Source organism: Dipteris shenzhenensis, chromosome 17 (genome assembly GCF_047967505.1).
Source record: "Dipteris shenzhenensis isolate YYH24624 ecotype China chromosome 17, Dip_SZ_1.0, whole genome shotgun sequence".
Taxonomy (NCBI): Eukaryota; Viridiplantae; Streptophyta; class Polypodiopsida; order Gleicheniales; family Dipteridaceae; genus Dipteris; species Dipteris shenzhenensis.
The window spans coordinates 33941193-33963914 of NC_141612.1; the positions used below are offsets into that span (position 1 = coordinate 33941193).

A 22722-nucleotide genomic window follows, 5' to 3' on the forward strand; every position below is an offset into this window, starting at 1 on the left:
GACAAAATGATTAGAGTTCTTACCTCCTAGGACCTTTCATCCTCAACTCCAAGTTTCCTCAATAATCACTAGATAACTCACAATTCACCAACATGAAGTGATAGTCTTCTTTAGAGAAGGGCCAATCAATCGATCTCCATTCCTCTGTCTTGTGGACAATTGTTGTACATCATAGTAGACTCACCAAGATCTCATCTAGAAAGAAAGTCAAAGTAGCTCCACCATCCACCTTTGCCTACATCAATAAATTCTTCATCAAGATCCATAAACACTTGAGGAAGTTCAATCTATAGTATCCCTTCTGGAACAAATGCGATGAACACTATCAATCAATCAAGATTGTCAATGTTCAACCCTTGAAGCAATTCTCAGTCCAACATCAAACATCTTTACAAATTCTATCAACTATCAAGCAAGTGATATGATTAATTCTTTCAATGAAAGGTGTTTCAAAGGAAAAGATTATGCCACATTGTTGCATCATTGGTAACACCTAGTGGTTACCAGATTTGTCCCCTATTGCTTGATCATTGTGTCTAATCCACACCAGCTTGCCTCGTCATACGTGTGTGGCTTATGCTCGTTGTATTTCGAGTTGCTCGGTACTTCCAGCTACCCAATTGTTCAGTACTTCTGGATGCCCAAGTGTTTGGTACTTCCGGATGCCTAGATGCTTGTTGTATTTCTGGATTATTGGTTCTTGTTTGCAGGATCTTATGGATTATTGTAGTCCAACTCTTGAAGCAGTTCTCAGTTCAACATTAAACATTTTTTTAAAATCTTATTGACTATCAACCAAAGTAGTATGATAACTTCTTTTAGTCAAAGGAATTCAATATGAAAGAGGTTCTTGCACAACGATGCATCATTCATAACGTGTAGTGGCTTCAATCCGCCAAAAGTTGTGACATCATTTTTGTGGATGATTGAATATTAGAGAGAAGGTAAACGAAGTCGAGAGAATCCAACTTGGCCTCATATTCATCAAATTTTAGCAATCCTTTCCATTTTGCACCTTTACTAGTTTGCATGCCTTAGGTTGATTAATGACCTATCATTACCTCGCCACTAATAATGATAGTCGACAAATATTTTCTACTGCTACATATAAGCCCACTACCTCATTTAGCATTAGCTCTTCATTGATTTTAAAGGTTCTTGGAAGAGCTTCATGATTCTTACTCTTTAAAATACTATAGTTAGAGACCATTTTTAGCATGCCACCCCAAGAAAAAGTAAAGGGAAGTATCCAATAATGGTAGTATCACTTTTGAACCTTGTGCCATAAGAGAGAGAGAAGTCTAGAACACCAATCAAATAGTGGGGATTTCTATTCCCATTACACATCACCCTAGAAGCATGGTAAGGTGTCCTAAATAGTAGTGTCATAGACATATGCTATGAAAGCACAATAGCAAAGGTGAAAATGAGTCTTTTTAAAACCTTCAATGACTTCAAGGATTATTGTTATGTGAAAATATGAACTCACCTCTTGCAACATTTTGAAAATTTTGAGAATCCTGCAATAGGTTGATGAGAGGAGCTCTCTCTCTCTCTCTCAAAGCACAATTTGTCTCTGTCCATTACTGTTGTATCATCCTATTTTGTCTACACATCCTTCTCTTTGCTGGTTCAAAAGGAACTAGGAACACATTAAGGAACTAGGAATAGGGAGGGAGATAGACAATCACATGATGGAAACGAGATGAGGCACAAAAGTAGATCCTTTATCATGGGTTGAAGGCCAATATATAGGCCCCAAGATACACCAATGAACATCATAGATGATGCCATAGTACAAACCACCAAGATCCTATAATCATGCCACCATCTCCATGAATCTCTCAATCATGCACACATAGGTGACACCTAACTGATGAGTCACTTGACACACCTACCATGGTGCTCACTAGCACTCACACCGTGTCCTACACAAGCACTAGCACATTGGTACACACACACCACATGACCATGTCCATAAATGTGTCCCCTAACATCAATTTATCCAATAGGTTCTCCATTATTCTTCGATCATCCTATTTTGCCTACACATCCTTCTCTCTATTTTCTTTGGTGGTTCTCTTAGAATTACGAGTCCTAAGGAAGTATGAAGCTACTAGGAAAATATCGAGTGGTGACATTATCAATATTGATGCAAAGAAGAAAGAGTATTGTAAAGAATTTAGTAGTAGATGACATTTCACACTTCATGTGTTTTGGGAAAGAAACAAAGAATTGAAATCATGGAACTAATACACAATACCTTTAAGACTACTTTTCCATATGCAAGAGCAACATCTAAACAAACTAACAATTTTATCATATACCTCTCACAAAATTATAAGAATAATATCAATGATATAAATGTGTAAATACAATAATAATTATATAATGTTGTTGGTACAAATATATTATAAATATTACATAAATATATATAATATTATTTCACTACTACAGATCATTGTTGTAACAACTCCTTCCTTTGATGAGGATGGTGACAATTGAAATTTGAAAAAGCATCTGTAAACCAGTAGCTCTTGGCATGTCAAAAATCAACCTATATATTGAAGAGGAGTAAGATAAGAAAAGCAAAGTGGAAGAAGTGTTTGCTGTGGGTGAGATATAGAAGATGAACGACTATGCATTGTTTCCTCCTGACATGAATTGTAATGAATGTATGGTATCTTCTCCTTGCTAGCTAATCCCCACCTCCTACTGTCCTACCATATTTGTGTCTCCATTTGCTATTAGAGTGGATCTCTTATTGGGTCATCATTTTCTTGTAGCTTCGAAATAATTTGATTATATATTTCTTTGCATATGTTCATTTATTATACATGCTTTATCTCTGTTCTTTGATAAATAAGTGACTCACAGAGGCAGAGGAACACACAGTAAATCTTGCATCTGTTCTATGGATTGGTGCAAATGAAGGTTCACACCATCATGTGCTTTGGCTCGATGAGTCCATCACAACCCCTACTATAGCACCACTTCAATGTTTTGAATCAAAGTGTAGCTATGTGACTTGGTCATATGAGCATGAGGATGAATTACACCAATTGATATCAAGCTTTTTAGAGTGTACTGCCAGAGATATTGCTACCATCTACCATTCCCAATCTCCACACAATAAGTACATGATCAAGGCCATTGAACAAAAAGTGTACAAGATACATTCAAGCAGCCCCATCATTTGAAGCACACGAAGTGAATTAGTGCCAATGGCAAGCAATGGCAATGCACAGTTTAATGAGTTAAAAAATCATGTGCAAAGACACAACCACACATGATCATACTGATTTCAAAACAAGAAAGAGGAAAAGGATGAGCTTACACTTGCAACACTCACACATGCAAGCCATTAAGGACTCCCCAAGACATACAAGTGTTTGTTGTGGAACGTTGCACTTCAAAAGCAAGTTGGAGAGACTAAACCAAAGGACAAAAGAATTCATGGTCCAACATGAGTTAGTAAGACCAAGAAAATGTAAACACAAACACCTTACTTCATGGGATAAACATTTACCAACAAGTGGTGGACTTTGAAATAAGGCTAGTGATTGTAGCACTCCACTAGGGCTACTTAAGGGTAAGCACTATGAGGAGCTTGGCTCCATTTTTATGGACAGACTACAAGATCTAATAAAGAACATCATAGATTCAAGACATTGCAAGATGGGAACTCTCAAACATGGTCATGCAATTTGCTTACTCCATAGAGAACCATTTTTTCAAGACTATGAAAATCCTTGTTAAACAAGTTCATCATCAACTTGGGTGTGCATGTGAGAAGGAAACAAAAAGATAGGACCATCCTAGCAAAGGATGCTATATTAGACACCAATGTGGAGAATCTCTTACAATCATAAATTGGGCTTAGGGATTCAAATGCTTGGCATGAACATCTTCAGCCTATAAACACAAACTGAAATAAATTTATTTGCCCATGAGAACATAGGTGGGGGCACTAACATTCTTCGTGACTTTCTTTGTGGCGGTTGGGATCATGGAATGTGTCTGTTTTCTGGTTAGTAAAGAAGAACCACTGAAGGAATGCATACAATAGCAAAGACTGGGGACCTTATTCATCGCAAGGACTTTGTGACAATAGCGAGGTATGCGTGCACAAAGTCTAGGCAATCAAACCTTTGCTCAAGAAGGATCAAATCATTCTTGCCAAACTTGTAGACTTTTACTTTGTAACAGAATTCCAAAACATCTAGCATGATCACGGCCTATTTTGGATTTATCACACACTAGTATATGGTGTATCTTAAACAAAAAAGATTGTCTCATTCATTGACAATTACATAACAACAGATATATCTACGCTAGACTTGCCAAATAAGGACTTGCAGACAAACAAGCACAAGAGGGCTTGTATTAAAAGAGAGAGAAATGTAGGTTCAGATTCCCTTGCCTACCAATGCAAGGAACGAAAATACTCCTACCGCTTGAAACATCTGAGCAATGACCATCATTCAAGGATGCTTTGAGACACATCAACACTATATTGGATGATGATGGCACAATAAAGGGGTTGGACTTCAATGGTTACCTGTGAAGGCTAATGCTGACTTAAGAAGAGTACATTCTTGTGTTGTGTGCTACATCTCCAAACCAAAACTATTCCTCAAAAGAGAACCAAAAGACATACACACAAACAATTTCAACCCAACTCTATCATCACGACTTTGGGAAGCAAACATGAACATTCGATTTGCCTTAAAGCCCCATGGTACAGTAGCATACTGTACATCATACATGACAAAGCCAAACAAGGAGACTACACAAGCTATAACACAAGCTCTTCAATCATGTGTTGTGAACAGTGAAGCAACAAATGAAAGAGCTCAAAGAGTGGGTAACGTAATTCTGAACACACAACACGTGACTGTGCAATAAGCTGTGTATCTTGCACTATCATCCTTGCTTACAAGAAATTAGAGAGACTTTGCTTACATAAATACATGCACCAAAGATGAGAACACATGCCTCCTGCAAAGATGCCATCGGCTAGAGAAAATGGATCCACATAGAGTAGAAATCTTATTTGATGATAACATCAACATTATAAATGAAACACATCCTTACAAGATGTTTCGTTGGCAAGGCTTGTCTCTGAGTATAAAATAAAGTAAAATAGAGTTAAGAAAAGAAAGAGAAGCCAAATACTAAGATTTATCTACCATTCATAAGCAAAAAACAATATCTTAACAATGATGTCCAAACATGGTGCGATCTGTATAATAGTGCAAAGGACATTATTGAAGAAGATAGGCAAGGAATTAACAAAATAATCTCCTACATACCAACCTACACCACGATAGGCATTTCCACTTTGGGTGAGTCAAACAATAGAAACAAAGATGACCAATATGACCTTGGACAAGACATCAACATATAGTGTAGGAGATCGGTACAACCTAAACATGTTAAACACACGTGCGAGATCATGCCAAATCCATGTTTCTATTCAATACTGATAACACTGAACCATTAACATCACACTTTGCTTGAAGGCACAATGTTACGAAAACGCATCGACAATAACTATAGTGTCCACATGTTCCTTTTAGGAAATGTAGGAAAAACAAGCACTCCTAAGACACTACACTCACGGAGAGACGTAAGCCATTTCCTTTGGTGCTTGCTTGCGTCAATAAAGCAGCCTACAACATAACAATATACTCGGCACTTCACCTTCTAGTCTTGACCTCAAATTACACAAGCCTTGCAACAGAGTTGACAAACCTCAATAACTGTCCACTCTCTATAGAAACTTGGAGCTCATAGTGTTTGATGGAGTCTCCCATATAGGTCAAAACACATTCATAGTAGTGGATGCATGAGGTTAAACAAAACTCATGGAGGTGTTCAGAGGTGTGGATGTCATTCTCCTTGGCTAACTTTGCTAGGCAAGCCCTACAAACAACACATGGATTTTCAACGAGACAACAAATCTTCAACTTTTACAATAGCCCCATCCTTTTGGAGAGACTATGTAAAGTTGTATGAGCTATATGAACCAAACTGACAAGAAATTACAGAGTTCCTTGAGGTGATCAATAGAATTAATATTGGTGCATACAATCAAAATGACATCAACTTCCTTAACCACTCGTTGTTGTGCATCCTGCCCCAAAAAGCACAAAATCTCATACCTATTCTACACAAATGCAGCAAAGAACATGTTCAACAATGAGGTATTCAAGATGTCCTCAATGTCCAGATTCCCTAGGCATATCTCCACCAACATACCTACTTTTAATTGTAGTTCCATGTGTAGCCCTGCCGTACTCTTTGGGTCAGGAGGTATTTTGATTGCTCTACTACATGTTATATGGTTGCTATCCTTAGTCTTGAGGATGTGTGTCGTTGTGTTTATGATTGTAAATGATGCCGATGGAATATTCAAGCATTCATAAATGACCAGGAAACCACTAATCATGTAAGTATAGTTCCATGACAAAAAAATTGGATCGCAGTCAAGATATAGTGGTAGTAGCTTCTATGTCAACACGCCGCGAGAACGGACTCCACCCTTTTAAATAATAAGAGAATTCCAATTTGGGAAGAACAATCTAAACACAATCTCACACACACAATTCTTGGTGCAACCAGCATTATAGCAAGAACAATCCATTGAGCACAAGGACTCTTTGTGGGAGAAACTAGCGTTTGATCCATCAAGCATCAAGACACATGGACACACTTACATTGCACTATCTTGCATTTGAGACCCTGCTAATTTATATCTACTCAATAAAATAGAAGCAAAACACATTAAGGTTAACCAAGCAATGCTATAAGAAATGGCATGCTTGCGTATAGAACTCGCATGGAAACATGTTCAAGTAAATTTCAGCATTACCACAACAACATGCTTGACTATACAATCATTAAACACAAGATTATTCGAGCACTACAAGAAAGCCATTCTTGCAAAAAAAAGCCTGCTAGGAGTAACTAGACTTTGTTTACAAGAGAACATGAAAAAGAAGTCGCTTCCATACACCTGCCAGGATTCACACACATTTTTGAACTAGAAGACGTAGGAATTCCAACATATAACTAAACATGATCAAACTCTATACGAAAAAAATGTCACAAAGAAAGAATACAATGTTTGCTCACCAAATACAAAACCAAAAAAGATCAAAACAGTGATCATTCGAGCACTGCAAGAATGACATTCTTGCAAACAAAAGCATGCTAGCAACAACCATACTTTTTTTGGCAAGAGACACATGAAAAACAAGTCGTTTCCATACACTTGCCAAGATTCGCACACGTTTTTGAACCATAAGGCATAGGAATTGCAATAACATAAACATAATCAAACTCATACACAAAAAAAGATTTCACAAAGAAATTATACAATGTCTGCTCACAATATACAAGACCAAAAAAGATCCAACATAGCGATCATCAATGTGTACAAATCACCGAGTGCAAAAACAACTACACTTACTGAAATAATGGCACAACTATTATTGGAGGCAAAAAATATACATGAACTTTATATTGTAGGAGACTTCAACATTGATTTCAACAAGAAATCGTTCGAAATAGTTCATACTGAACACAACATGAAACAAATGATTGCCACACCAACAACAATTCATGGGACAACAATAGACCATATTTGGATAAAATAAACGATGATGGCACATGTGGAACTAATTACATATAGTGGTGAGAGCATTCACTCATATACAGTACGCTCAAGATAAGTATTTAAAGATTCAACACATGGGTAGGCCACTTGAAAATATTCAAGTTGTTTGACAAGGTGAATATTATTCAGTGGGCTTGCGAGTGGCTTGACAAACGGTAAGGTTGGGTGAGTGCAGGAACCTAAGGGGGAGTCAAGGTCGAGTGGGAAGTCATCATCAAGGAAGTCCCGGGCAGTTTGCAAGATCAAGGAAGGGCATTATATCTCTCCCACAATTCACGCCCAAAATAAACACCCCCTCTCAACTAAGCATGGCAAAAGTCCAATCTTGAGCTGCCAAAAAAGACCAAACCGAATTTCCAAAAAATCCACTAGAATTTCCCAAAAACGGTACGAAGACATTGTGAAAGCAGCACGAGTAAAAAGGGAGAGAAAACGAGGAAGGTGTGGCGGCAACCTAGTGGGAGGGCTTCCAGCCTACCAAGGCGGTGGCCCTCGTTCGATCCCCATGGGGGGGTAGAGGGAGGGCGGCTGCCCAACCGTGTGTGTGAGTTTCATGGGGGGGGGGGCGAGAAAAAAATCTGAAATTATATATAGAATATAGGACTAAAATTTCTGAACGGTGGATTGATCCAACGGCCAGGATTAAAGTTGGGGCGACAGGGGGTTTAAAACAATTGCAAAGCTTTTAAATTTGAAGGAAAATTTGCGCGTCAACACAAAGGCTCATCGTCACCACTTCAAAATCGTCATCTGATGATCATCGATTTAGTCCACAAACGCCATGGAAGACGCCGACATTCGGGTAAGTTTTTTGTACCTCTCCTTTCCCTTACTGTTCTTTCTCCATCGTTCTTCTTCAGGCATCCTCCTTCTCCATTTTAGGCTCTAGCCCAAATTTTGTCCACTTCCCGCTTTTTTTTGTTTATACAGAACTTTGAGAATTTGTAGTGCGACTCGTTACCCTACGAACACTGTGTCCTATTTTCCCCTAGCGATTGATTGGGAGTAGCGCCGCCCCAGCACAAGCATTTTTAGAGGCTTGGAAAAGAGTTAGTTCCACAGTATTCTATTGCTGCAGGGTTTTGGAAACCTATGGCTTGGGATTGATTTTGTCATGATCACTAACAATATTTGTAATCTGTCTAGTTTGACACTGCCTTCATGAAGACGTATCGCATTAAAAGATTCTTGTTTTCTCAACTTAAAGCTGCAAGGCTAAAATATTTGTTATTTGCGTCTTTCAAGATTTAGATAAGTCATGGTTGTATCAATAAGCGGCTGCAGTGCAAATTGCGCTAAGAAGTTGTCTTTACGTTCTGCCCGTTTAACACAAATACAATCCAAAATTGACGACAAATATCTGTGTAACTTAGAGATTTGCAAAACGGAGTCCATCCTATGAAATATTGTAGATTTTTTTATTAAATAGATTCTGAATCATGTGATTTCTGAAATTCTATCAAGATAGTAGAAGCCTGCAAACATTTCGATAATTAAAATCTGCAAACAGAAAATTGAGACTTACGTTGGGAGTGTTCTTCACCGTCCAATCATGTGAGGGTGCTCTTAAGAGGTAAAAATAGTGGCAGCGAAGTACAGAGGCTGAATCCCTGATGTATGGAGTGCTTTTGGCTGCCTGGCTAGGAGGAAAGTGCTGACAGGCAGTTTAATCCCAAAATTTCAGGACAAAGATGGATCCAGAGGGTTTAAAGATGATGGATTCGCTTGAGGTGATGGGGGAACAGGCAGGTGAACACAATGAATTCTGTAATTCTGGTTTTTGCATAAGCGATGGCTTCTTAGAAACTGGGTGCATGGGCAGCAAGGAAACATGCATCAAGAGGTACGTTTGGCAGCTCGCCATCTCTTGGAGGAGTGAATTCAGACAAATAAAGGTTGTTGGGCTGCAAATTAGATTGCACTGCCAGGGCCTATTTATAGGCTGACAGTAGGGTGAACTCCAGCATCAAATAAGTGTATCAAATAAGTGTCAGTTTGGGAGTGCATCAAATAAGTGTTTGGGACGAGATCTATCCGCTGCATTCTAGATTCAAGCAATTAGGCCCTTGCCATAAGTGAGAATTCACTTTGTCCCTTCAAGTTCAAAGGCAACCCTGCTTCAAGACACGTGAATGTTTGCAAAACTTATTCTCTGTTTTCTGTAATTTCAGAAGCTATGAACACTGCTATGACCATTCCAAACTTCAGAGATGTGGGGAAGCTGGATGGGTCTAACTATCCCATCTGGAAGGTCAAGATCTGGAGCCACCTTGTGACTAGGAAGCTTTGAAAAATAACATCACGAACAGAACTGAAGCCCGAGGATGCCAAAGATGCTTCAGGGAAGGTGATAGTGGTTGTAGATTCAGATGCCTCAGAAGGTGATAGGATGTATGGTGGATGGACTTCCAGCAATAGCATGCACAGATGAAGTCTGCAATGCTTGCTTGGAGGGCAAGCCACACCTAGAACCATTTTTGAAGGAGGCCACATCTGGGCCAAAGCTCTGCTAGAGTTGGTTCACTCCGAGTCTTGACATATGTGGACCGCTGTCAATTCAAAAATAATTTCTTTAAGAACCATCCCCTCATATTCATTCTCAATGTAATAATATTATACATATATAATTAGTTATTTATTAAACACATTTATATCAAAATGACAAGAGCCTTCTAGTGTTTTATAGCATAAATAACAAGATATTTATGGATAGATTTCTAAAGAAGTTAAAATTACCATAAATAAGTACTAACTTGGGCTTACATATCTACTCTCATAAAATACATGTAGGATTTAAAACCATATATGCAAGATTTTGTAAAATATAACCTTGTAGATGTGCTCAAATGGCATTTTCTAATCAATTTGAGTGACTGGCTAAGGTCTTTTGAAGAAGCAAAAGGTATACCAGGCTGCCATGGAGGTTGAGATGGATGCTATTCTGAAGAATCACACTTGGGACTTTGGATGGACCTCTCAAAAGTGATTGGCACTAAGTGGGTGTATAAGGCAAGTTTAAATCTGATGGTAGTTTGGACATTACAAAGCCAAGCTAGTGGTCAAAGGTTATGCTCAGGTAGAGGTTCTTGACTGCGATGAGATCTTTGCCCTGATAGTACAGATGGAGACCATACGAATTGTCATAGCCTTGGCTGCGGGTGGTCCACTGTTCAGATGGACGTCAAGTCTAAGTTTCTAAATGGTAATTTGGAGGAAGAATAGGTCCCAAGAGCATGGTACCAATGCATTGTGTCAAAGTCCATCAGATGCAAATCTGTATCTCTTTTTAGACTGGAACATGAGGCTGATTGTAATCTTGTAAGTTGATGATTTGAGGCCTATATGCCCAGCCATAGGAGATGAGTGAAATTCCTGCAAGATTATAGGAGGAATTTTCAGTAAGAAATATTCTATGATTATACCACAAGAGCCCATTGTGCAACTTGAAATTGGGATATTGTTGACAGTCAAGATCTTGCAAGTCTTGGAACATAGCAGCTGCTTGAGGATCATTGAGATACTCTTCTTGAATGCCATGGATCCAATCCTTATAAACCTCAGTAATAGATGACAAAGTACAAGCCCATATCCTGGAAAGAGAATTTGCCACAATATTTTCTTTGCCCATCTTGTAATCTATGTCAAAGTCATAGTTTTGCACAATGGATAGCAATCTCCTTTGCTTGGGTGATAGAGAAGACTGAGATAGAAAATATTTGAGAGTCTTATGATCAGTCTTGACCTTGAAATGGCTGCCATAGATGTAGTGGTGCCACTTTTTGATTGCATGAAGTATTGCCAACATCTCTTGGTCATAAATGTGGAAACTTGACTCCTTGTCATCCAATTTCCTACTTTCAAAGGCAATAACTCCATGACTCTGCTTTAGAACAGCTCCAATACCCCTTCCACTAGCATCAGCCTCAATTATAAAAGGTTGAGAGAAATCAGGACATACCAACTTCCAAGATAGTTGTTGAAGTTAATGCCTCCTTTAATACTTGAAAGCTCTTATTGGCACTGTCAGACCATTGGAAAGCATTCTTTTTGAGAAGATCAGTGAGAGGAGCCTTGTTCTCTCCAAATTGCTCTCCTATGTAGGTAATCCCTTCCCTCCCCCCCCCCCATCTTTCTCTCTCTCTCTCTCTCTCTCTCTCTCTCTCCAAAATGCCTTATATATCTTCTTTAGAATGATGCTAGACCAAGGAAACCTCTCAGCTGGGTGATATTCTAAAGTATAGGCCAATCCTTTACACACTTTACCTTGTTGGGATTCACTACTGCTGACAATATGGCCAAGATATTCCACTTCTTCAGCCATGAAGTGCATTTACTTGATTTGGCATTCAACGGTGTGTCCTTAATACTTCCAATACTTGTTAGACATGCAATAAATGCTCTTCTTTTGTTTTGTTGTAGATCAATATATCATCAAAGAATACCAAAACAAATTTATAGAGGAAAGGCTGCAATACCTTGTTCATTAGGGCTTGAAAAGTTGTAGGTGCATTGGTTAGACCAAATGCCATCACTTTGAATTGATAAAGCCCACGTTCTGTCCTGAAGGCAGTTTTATGTTCATCTCCCTCCTTCATCCTTATTTGATGATAGCCTGACCTTAAGTCAATCTTTGTGAAGTACTTTGCCCCTCTAAGCTCATCCAGTAAATCATCAATTCTAGGGATAGGAAACCTATTCTTAATTGTCATTTTGTTCAAATCCTTGTAATCAATACACATTCTAAATGAGCCATCCTTCTTCTTATTTAATAACACAAGAGAGGCAAAGGGTCACTGACTGTGTAATAAATACCTTGTCAAGGAGTTCCTTTATTTGCCTTGCCACCTCTTCTCTTTCAGCTCTAGAAAGTCTGTATGGAGCTTTGTTGATTGGCTTAGATCTTGGCTCCAACACAATTGCATGATCCACATAGCCTGTCAAGGTTAATAGAGAATTCTCCCAAGGTTCTCAACCATTCACAACCAAGGACAATGTCAATAGGTTCCATTTCCAAGACAATTAGATCTCCATGAAAAGTATCTTGAGAAAGTTGCACTTGCAGCCTGACAATATTGCTTACTGTGGAAATGCTGACCATTAGCCACCTCAACGTTGATCCCATGATCCAAAGTGGATGGGCATAACCTCACTGTTTGAAGTGTCTTTGCATTAATGAAGTTATGAGTGCTCCCATTGTCAACCAAAAAGTGGACTGGTCTGTTATTGATTGTTCCTTTAACTCTAAGGGTTTGAGAGCCCTTGCAGCCCATAAAAACATCAGAAGATATGCTGTACAAAACTGATTGCGTATCCCAATACACTTCATCATCATCAACGGCATCATTTCCATTAAAATTTTTTATCTCATTCTCATAACCATCAACAACTTCAATGTTCCATTGTCTAGAACTATTTGGGCACTTTGGCAAACTATCACCCATAAGCATGGTGTCACACATGGAAAAACCACCTGGATCAAAGGGAAAGGTAGTCCCCTTTTTGGAACTATGATCCTCATCATCATCAAGGCCTTCATTCACACAGTCTTGATATTCGTGGAATTCAGATTCTGCTGCAGGAATATTAGGAGTCAGTGGGAGCGGTGTACAGGCACCTCTTTGGCAGCTCGTGGGAGACTTATATCCTTCATGAGGACATGGGACTGCTCTTTATTTTTTCACTTGACCCCTTTTGGGATGTCGTGGCATTTTAGACCACCTCCATGGCTTTTTTGCCACATTGTTGAGGCTAGGGATAGAGTACTTTCTCTCCCACCTGTTGTATGATTTGTTTTGAATGGAATATATCACTCTTTAATTAAATATTAGGAGATAAATCATCATCAATCTCTAGAATCATGCTTAACTTTGCTCCAGCTTTGCACACATTCCTATGTTCAGGGGTCCACTTCTCACCACAAAGGTAGAACAAATTCTTCTTCTTCCTGTCATCAATAATTGCTTGAGATAACTGCTTAACCAACTTGTTTCTTTTATCACCCAGATCATCCTTTGGAGTAGGTTTAAATGATGGCTTTACATCTGTAGCCTTGTAAACCTGAGGCTGTCCCATGCCACTGCCATACACTGTGGGGAACCTAGAAATAGAAGAAGTTGTAGTAGGTGTAGGAAGTTTGTTTTCATCATTGGAAACACCTTTGACCGTAGGCTTAGTTCCAAAGTGACTAATACCCAAGGTGTAGACCATGGATGAATTTGAGCATTCTAACTCTTTCATCAATACCATGAACAAAAAGAGCCAATTTCCAAAACTGTTTGATATAATTTTTCACTGATCCTTGCTGAGTAAGATCATACCACTCACAAATATATTGATCTCTAGTAAAAGGAGATATAAAAGTTTTAAACATTTCAGCCTTGAACTCATCCCAAGCATTAAAAGTTGACCCTTCTTGCTGTAAATGCCTCCACCAAGAGTGGGCATAATCTTCAAGATGAAGAACAACAAATCTGATTTTACCTTGATCACCTTTTGGATATAGAAGGAAGTAGTCATCCATCTTGCTGAGCCATTCCTCCAATTCCTCAAGAGAGGTAGAATCACCTTTGAACTTAGGAAGTATAATCTTGTCTTTCATATCTTTGTCTTGATGAAAAGATTCTTTTGGTTCAGTAGATTTAACTGTTTGTAAATATTGTTGGAATGTCATTGCTGCTCTAAGGTCTGCTGGTAGCAATTTATATTCATGGAATATTTGACACAACTCTTCAGCTACTGAACTGTTACTATTAGGAGCCTTACCATGTGCTGAATCCTTATCCATATGAGCTGTAACTCCATTAGAGTGATAGGTCCTTCGGGCAGAAGCCATGAAATCAACTGGGTCAGCTACATGTACAGGATCTTCATCATCATTGTCTGAACCCAAGTCTCCATCAATTTAGGAATCCAAAGGTCTCTTCCCATCATAGATTTGGCTTTTCTTGAATTGGTCAAACCTTTTATTAAGAGTGGCAGACATGTTCTGCATTCTTTGGTCAATCCTCTTTTTATTGGCCTTAATCTCATTGGTTAACTCCTTGAATATCTGTAGCATTGGATCCATACAACTCCTTATAATGTGCTCCTGGTTAAGGGACATTTGTGCACGAGGAGTAGCTTCAAAATCCCCTTGAATATTGCCAACATGAGGTTCAGTGGGCTCAGAAATTACGGCCGGATCTCCCTCAATAGAACCAATGCCCAGCATGGCTATTCCACCAGCCCTTATTGAGTCATCAATTGCTTCCTTCTCCATGATGGAATCAAGATTTCCAATTAGCTGCTTACTGGATTGGCCAGTAGATCTCTTTGGAGGCATCTTAACAAGTGGAAATGCACTTCAGCCTTGATCAATAATAACTCAATTCCCAATGGATATCGACAGAGTTATGCCTTGTACACTGTGCAGTCCCGAATTTTAAGGGAGTTTGAAATGGAAACAAAGTGCACTTATATTTTATATCAATGGGAGGATACAAACCCTGTATATACCCAATACTACACAAAGGGGTTAAAAAAACCAATGTATGCTAGTCCAAGGATAGACTGCAGAAATTTCGAATTTGGTAGAAATAGTGCCTATAATCCACCAATTTCCTTACCAACAGCATAGATCACATGGCATACATCCCATAAATGCCTCTATATCAAAAGCCCCAAAATAATGTGAAATTTTTGACGAGATTTTGCAAACTGCGTCACCTGTGAACCGATTTTTCGAGTAGATTTCAAGGCAAAAGGGACTTTAATCATCTTCAAACTTGTTCCATATGCTCAGGAGGCTGAGGCGACTCCTTGGAGGAAGGCAAATCAGAAATCGGAACTGTCAAACCCTAGATCGTCGCAGATCTTCTTAGCCAGCCAGTCGAATTTCCTCGTAACTCCTCCATCCAAGCTCGGATCTCCACCAAACTTTGAGGGCAGACACTGGAGCTTAGGGTGAACAGTTCAAGCCATAACTGACCTGATTTGGTGCAGAGAAGCAGCAGATCGTGAATTTCTTGCGCCAAATTAGGAAACTCATGCAATGTCAATCTATCCTCCACCAATTTTTGATTTTCATACATAGAAATGTCAAGGAAGCAAGGGCTTTCCATTGATGCAAGAAGCCCCAAATTCTGAACACTTCGAAAATTAGGGTTTTCCAGAGCCTGCCATGTGGCAGCTGCCAACAGAGAGCACTTCTGGTGCTGAATTTTTGCACAGAGGTAGGCCATCGGCTTAAGAGTAGATGCTCCAATTTTCAAAGTGATTGGGCAAAAATTTCCCACAAATTCCCAAGAAAAGTGCTCTGATACCAATGTTACAGGACCGCTTCTAACTGAAGGTAAACGCCACTAAATTGGTAGAACATAATGGAAATAGGGCAGGAAAGTTAGAGTAGTGAAGTACCTTATGTACTAGGAAAAAAGTAGAAGTGGAAGGTCATGGGCTGGACCTACAACAGAAACTTGTGAGGGGCTGCACAAGGACAGGAGGAATCAATCCCAATTAGAATTCAGCTGAGTAATAGGACTCTTGCTGTGTATTCTATTTCAGTAATGGAGTACAAATCATGAATAAATGCCAAGTACAACTAGGGCCCTTATATAGGTATGGCCCAGGTGAGTACAAAGCAATATTGCATATGGGATTACCTCCTAGGATGCCACGTGGCAACTTATGGTATCCCCTAAAGAAAGGTAAAACACTTACAAACCAATAAAGGCCTTTCCACTAACTTTTAGCCTAAGTAAAAGTCACCCTCTGTTATAGAATTCCATTGATACAACAGGATTAAAATGAAAAGTGGAAAAGTATAAAGCTAGGCTGGTCGAAAGGGTTATGCCCACAAAGAAGGCATTGACTATGATGTAGCCAACAATAATACTATGATTTTGGTAGTAGCCCTTGCCACTCATTATGGATGGTCTCTTACATTAAAACAACTTTTCTAAATGGTGATCTGAAAGAGTTGTTCCATATGGACCAGACACATGGGTTTGAGGATAAAGGCAAGGAGAAAAAGGTCTACAAACTACAAAAAGCTTAGTATGGTTGGAAACAAGGACTTAATGCTTTGTATTAAAAAATTGATGAACATTTCACTAAGAGTTCATCAGATTATCATTTGTATACAAAGCATGATAAGAAAGGCAATATAGTTCTCATTGTTTTATACATTGATGACATTGTCATCATTGGTAACAACGAGGAACTAATGAAACATGCCAAACAGGACTTGAACAAGCCTTTGATATGAAAGACCTTGACTGTATTTTGGGAATTGATGTTTGGATAGACCAAGATAAAATGGTCACATCCCAAACAAAGTATGCAAACGATAGGTTCAGAAATGAATCCAGGTGAAATTGTTGAAAGCTCAACATAGTCCTATAGGCAACTTGTAGGTTGATTGATATATTTGACCACCACTAGACTGGACATGGGCTTATCTAGTCAGTGCAATATCCCAATGTAAGGCTATTATGAAAGAAAGCCATTGGAGGGAAGCCAAAATGATACTTAGGTATGTCAAGGGAACCTTGACTCATGGAATAGAGTACAAAAGCAATGATCTAAAACTTTCAAGGATGCTCAGAGGACAGAAGGTCTACTTTTGGGTATTGCTTCAACATTGGATGTGGCCTGACGTCGTGGAGCAGTGTCAGGCAAAGTTCTATTGCTTTATCCTCCACGAAAGCATCCACTAATACAGCCCATGAGGCTGTTTGGTTGAGGAGAATTTCAAATGTTATTGGACTTATTCAGAAAGATCCAACTCCGTTATTGACCGAGAATCAAAGCTCTACCAAGGATCCTATATTTCACATTGAGGTGCAACATCACTTTACACATGAAAAGATATTGAGTAATGATATTGAGCTTATCTACTGTTAGACAAAAGATGAGTGGCTCATATCCTAACCAAATCTCGTGCTATTCAAAAAGATCCAATTCCGTTATTGGCCGATAATCAAAGCTCTATTTAATTGGCCAAGGATGCTTGGACAAAGCACGTTGAGATGCAACATCACTTTCTACATGAAAAGATGAAATTGAGCTTATCTATTATTTGATAGAAGATGTCTATCAGTTATGGGAGAGGGTTCTAAGTGGGTGTGCCTGACTAGAGAGAGGAGCAGTATTTGTGTCCTTTCCCAATACATTTAGGTGGAGGTTGAGCAAGATCACATGCCAGGGTTAGAGGCTGAGTGATTGGGCCCAGTTGTGGCTGGGTTTAGGGCTGATTTAGGCGTGGTAAGAGCCCCCAGCAACCAGGCTGGTTTGGGCCAGAATTGACCCTGACCAGGGTTGGGTCAGCGTACCTGACCAGGGTCAGGGTTAACACAACCAGACCAGGTCGGGTCAGCTAACTGGACGTGGTTGGTTCAGTCGGCCATGTCAGCAGGCTAGTCAGCCAGCTCAGTAGGGGTTTGCTCCCCCTATGAATTCGGCTATTTGCCCTCTTGTTTTCAATGAAAGGTAGGGCAGTTCAACCACTATGTTCACAGTTGGTAGGCGCAGTGTACTCTTGCAGGAACTCGGAGGTGCAGTTGAGCCTCAGTCTCCAGTCCACCAGTGCCACAGGTCAGCCCTGGAGTTGTGATCATTCATTGGAAGTTTTCTTAGCAATACATGCAGAGTTTTGCTGTAGTTTTTCGCGCAGTTCTCTCTCTCTCTTTCTGTGCCATGCAACATACTGCTGTACATCCAACTCAGATGCAACATACTGCTGTTGCAGTTGATCACCGGAACCAAACTGCAAGAGATGGCAACAAGTCTATGAAGTTTCTGAAGCCATCTACCACATGGCATTGTTTCTCTCTGACCTGTTAAGAGCCGGACAAAGCACCTGTGTATAGTCTTTAGACTTAATGACAACTATGTCAGTTGATCTGCCCGTTTGTGAGTCTCCCTTGTAATTTGTGTGCTTACCATTGTGTGGTTGTTTGTCTTGCTTTTCATCGTCTCTCACCCATGACTTCGCCAATAAACCAAGCATTTTTGAGAAGTACAAGGTCCATCCTTTCTGGCAGTAGATCTCTATCCCTCATCGTCAAAAGCATGCTTGAGTATCTAAGGCCCAGCCAAATTTCAATTTTTACTTTATAGGCTCTCTAGGGTTTGGAGCCATCATCTTATGCAAGATGCAGCAGCCTGAAAGGTTTCATCTTCGGCTTACTCCTTCATATGTATCGGCAGACCCACATCAGTGCATACATTTCTATTGTTCATCGCTGAGTTTCTAGCAACAGTATGAATAAGCTTTGTCATTCCCATGTGCAGTTTCAAAGTGTTTTTCTGTATTCTTCAAGTCATCTCCAGTTGTTTACTGCTACAAGCCGGATAAGTAGCTCCACTTCATAAAAAAGAAGAGCTCTCAAATCCAAGCAAGCTGCTGCCACAGAGAGAGAGAGAGAGAGAGAGAGAGAGAGAGAGAGAGAGAGAGAGAGGGTGGCTGGACTCTGGATCCCCAAGGGAATGAAGAGCCTTTTGTTGGATGTTAACCTTCTTTGGTTGCTTTCAGGGTGAACCGTTGCCTTTTAAGGGGGATGAAGGGATTCCAGATTTAGGATTCAGCTCAAAAATAAAATATGAAGTTGGTGCTCGTGTTCTTTGCCTCTCCTCATGGGACAATCTTTACCGTGAGTATTAATCTCGTCTTTTGCATAAATGGTTTGCTGTTTTCTTCTTAAAGGAGATATACCATTCTCTCAATAACATTCAGTGAGACACCTTTATTCGGAAATAATAGGGAAACATTCATTTCTTTATTGTAATCTGTGCGAATTTTGTAAAGAATTTTTGTGAAATGTGAAAAGCAGCGTGACTCTTGGTACATTTCATTTTTTGGAACTCCTGTGTTTGGGAATAGGAATAGAATCATTGAGATTGAGCAGGTCATTTTATCAAACAGACATGGAAATGCTAGCTCAATGCTTGGGGCCATACACAATGCACTATCTTGTGATGAAAAACAGAAAAACCTTTTGATTACATTCATGGGATCACCAGCCGCAACAAATTGCAGTTTGTAATGCAGCTGAGCCAGTGTCATATATTGCCACAAAGGACAGTATTAATTCGCTTCAGAGTCTAGCTGAGCTAAAATGCAATCATGTATCTCCTTTATCATATATTCAATCAATTCGGCTGGCTGGTCCCAAAAACTGTGAAATTTGGTGGCTCTTGCCAGTGCATGTTGTGTGCATGATCTTGATACAGCTTTGTTTTTGGCAACGAAGAAGGATATTAGCTTCATATTCCAATTCTCTCATGCTCCAAACTTTATTCGGTCTTCTTTGTTTATATTTCATCTCTTCTCTCTATAAATACCATGGATGTTGGATGTGCTCGATGGTCCATTGACTCTGAGCTTTACCATTCTTGCTAGTTGACAAAACCTACAGTGATGATCTAAACTTCTTTTCTTTGTCCTTACATGGATGGCCTTCATTCAAGAGCGTTGGGCCAAGAGCCACTCTCCGGTTTGCTCACCATTATCCCCAAAGGGAACTACCAAGTACCTAGAGACCTCTCCACCGATATGAGCCTTGGAAAACCCTTGATCTTAAACTGAGACATTAATTTACATCATCGTCTACTCGGTTTTATGGGTAGTCACGGCTTTATATAGATAGAGTATGCACCCCACAATGGATGTCAAAGAAGATGAGCAACAGATTGGGGTGAAGTAGGAATTACCCCATCATGTCATACGTTGGAGGCATCATAGAGTGGGCTCCGGGGGGGCTAATCCAACCAATGTTTGATGGAGACCAGAGATGGTTGGTGCCCTAGACTTGCTTGAGCAGCAAAGGACCAGAGAAGTGCAAGGAGTGGGACCATCGACCCAGCAGCAGTCACATTGAAGCAGAGTGGGTCACGGTGGTGCCTCTGGCTATGGGAGGACCATCCCCTTTGGGAGGTATAATACGATCCACGGGCATGGTTTTGGCCATCCAGAGTAAGACGCTCAGAGAGATGTGTGGACGTGCCCTTTTTCTCGTACATGATATGCATCAAGTGTTGCTTCGGGCACCTGGACTCCTTCGAGAGAGCAACATTGGATCAAGCAACACAGTGGGGCCCTTCAAATAGCGGATTGGATGCAGTGGTTGCAACGGGATTTTACTTGGAGCATGGCAGCCTAGTTATCAAAAGGAGGCCAAGCCTATCTACATCAACACAATCACCCCAGCTTACAGGATCCACGGACAAAGGGTCTTCTGATCAAGGTATAGGATGCGACTTTCCCTTCTCGATCCTATTCCTTCCCAGAGAACAAAGTTTGGAAGATCATGCCTGCTTGGAACATTTGGGTCGCTCATTGCAGCTTGGTATGGGAGGTCACCAAGTCCCCCCGCTGGCCACCCTCATCACCATCTGGCAAGTACACCCTTAGCACCATTAGAATCTAGGGCAATTGCCAAGAGTCCTGCACCCTAGTTGTTAGCCCCTGTTTTTAGAGATTCCCTAGGCAGTGAGCTAGGTTCTTTGAAAACAGGCTGGTTGACAACCACGATCAGTGCCTCACGGATTGCTGATGTGTATGGTTTATTTTTCAAGCATTAATAAGGGACAAAAACTGTAGTACTGATCTCAAAACTACAAATGCATTTGAGAATAGGCTTCTTGCGAGAGCCAAGACATGGAGGTCAACCTAGGAAAAGCCAAGGTTATGCTCTTCAACTCTAATGAAGCTCAACTAATGCTACGAATGAAGCATCTGTGTGGATAGGTCTCCATGCAAACTCTGGAGCCAAAATCATGCAAGACATTGTCATGATCTGAAGCCTTGCAAAACTAGTCCATTCATCTTTGTGGAGGTACACCCCTGAAAAGCACCTGCATATAGAGCCACTGGGTGAGCTAAAAAGTGATTTTGTGTTACATGCTGGAAATATGCCTGGAAACAATAGTTTGGAAACACAGTCTCTCTAATCTCAACAGAGATGCATGTCCACGGGTCAAGCATGTCACCAGTTTCATGGTAACTTGGGGCTTGTGAAAGTGTACATATAAGATCTGACTATCTCAATTGGCTCTCGTGCAAGTGTGAAAGTGTACAAGCCAAACAATGTGGCTGAACAGTAAATAGATGTAGGTTAGCACAGACTGCCATGAATGACCCTGTCATCATCTATGCAGCTCCTTCCTGAGGAGACGAGCACCGCTAGTACACACGAGTATGCAATTGGTTCCAATCACGGGGCATGTCTTATTAATAATATAGCAAAAGAAATATGATTCAATCATCACCATTCAGTTTGGGGTGTGTGCCCAACCTTGGTGTCTAGCATATACGATTTCATGTGCAGGTGGAAAAGCTGTATGATTAGCTGAGACATGCTAATCATTGAGAATATAATCAGCCAAATATCGTAAGATGGACATACAAACATGTGGTTTAGTGGTCCAAGGTATGAGAGGACTACTCACACCGAACATGGACACATGCCTTTGCCAGAGGGTGTAGCTAACAATAGGCCTTGATGTGTAGGCATATTAGGCTTCTCAGGATGCAAAAGGACCTAATGCTGCAAGGATTTATGACAAGCATGAATAAAATCAGAGGGGAGATGCACATAACCTGGATGATAGTCTGAAATTGACATGGGGTGGGGTAGTTGCACCAAAGTCAAAAACAAGGATTTAAGGCTTTCTTTTTATAGTTATATTGCTTCTGAAATTCGCACCTATCGCCAGTGCTTGCTTTTGTTGTGTGATCTGGATTGGGCGAAGTTGTGCTTTTAATACATGAGGCTACCAGTAACTATTGTAACTGTTTTTATTTAAACCATTAGCTTCCCCAACGGTATTTCAGGTAATCCCCAGATTAAAATCATGCTTGCACTTCAGCATCCTTCATTTGCAGGCTACAGGTTAAAATCCAACATCTTTGGTTTTTCTGCAGGCACCAATCAGCGTGGGCATGTACATTCTAACATGTCTGGTGTGTTGTGAGAGGATAATTGGTCTTTTGCTCCCATACTGAATATATATATCTGATATGAAGGGACCTGCTATCTTGATGGTTTTGTCACCTTTTC

At 40.1% G+C, this 22722-nt stretch overlaps 1 protein-coding gene across 3 annotated transcripts in view; it reads left to right on the forward strand.

Moving 5' to 3' along the window:
* Positions 1–8343: 8343 nt before the first annotated feature.
* The window catches only part of LOC147892019 (putative MYST-like histone acetyltransferase 1), a 65494-nt gene continuing 51115 nt past the window's right edge, over positions 8344–22722 (forward strand). For all 3 annotated transcript variants that reach the window (XR_015542425.1, XM_087388103.1, XM_087388102.1), the window contains exons 1-2: positions 8344–8486; positions 19197–19314. Coding sequence is in view for 2 of the 3 variants with exons in the window: in XM_087388103.1 (XP_087244229.1) it covers positions 8466–8486; positions 19197–19314 (139 nt within the window). In the remaining variant the exon portion in view is untranslated. The remainder of the gene's footprint in view (positions 8487–19196; positions 19315–22722) is intronic.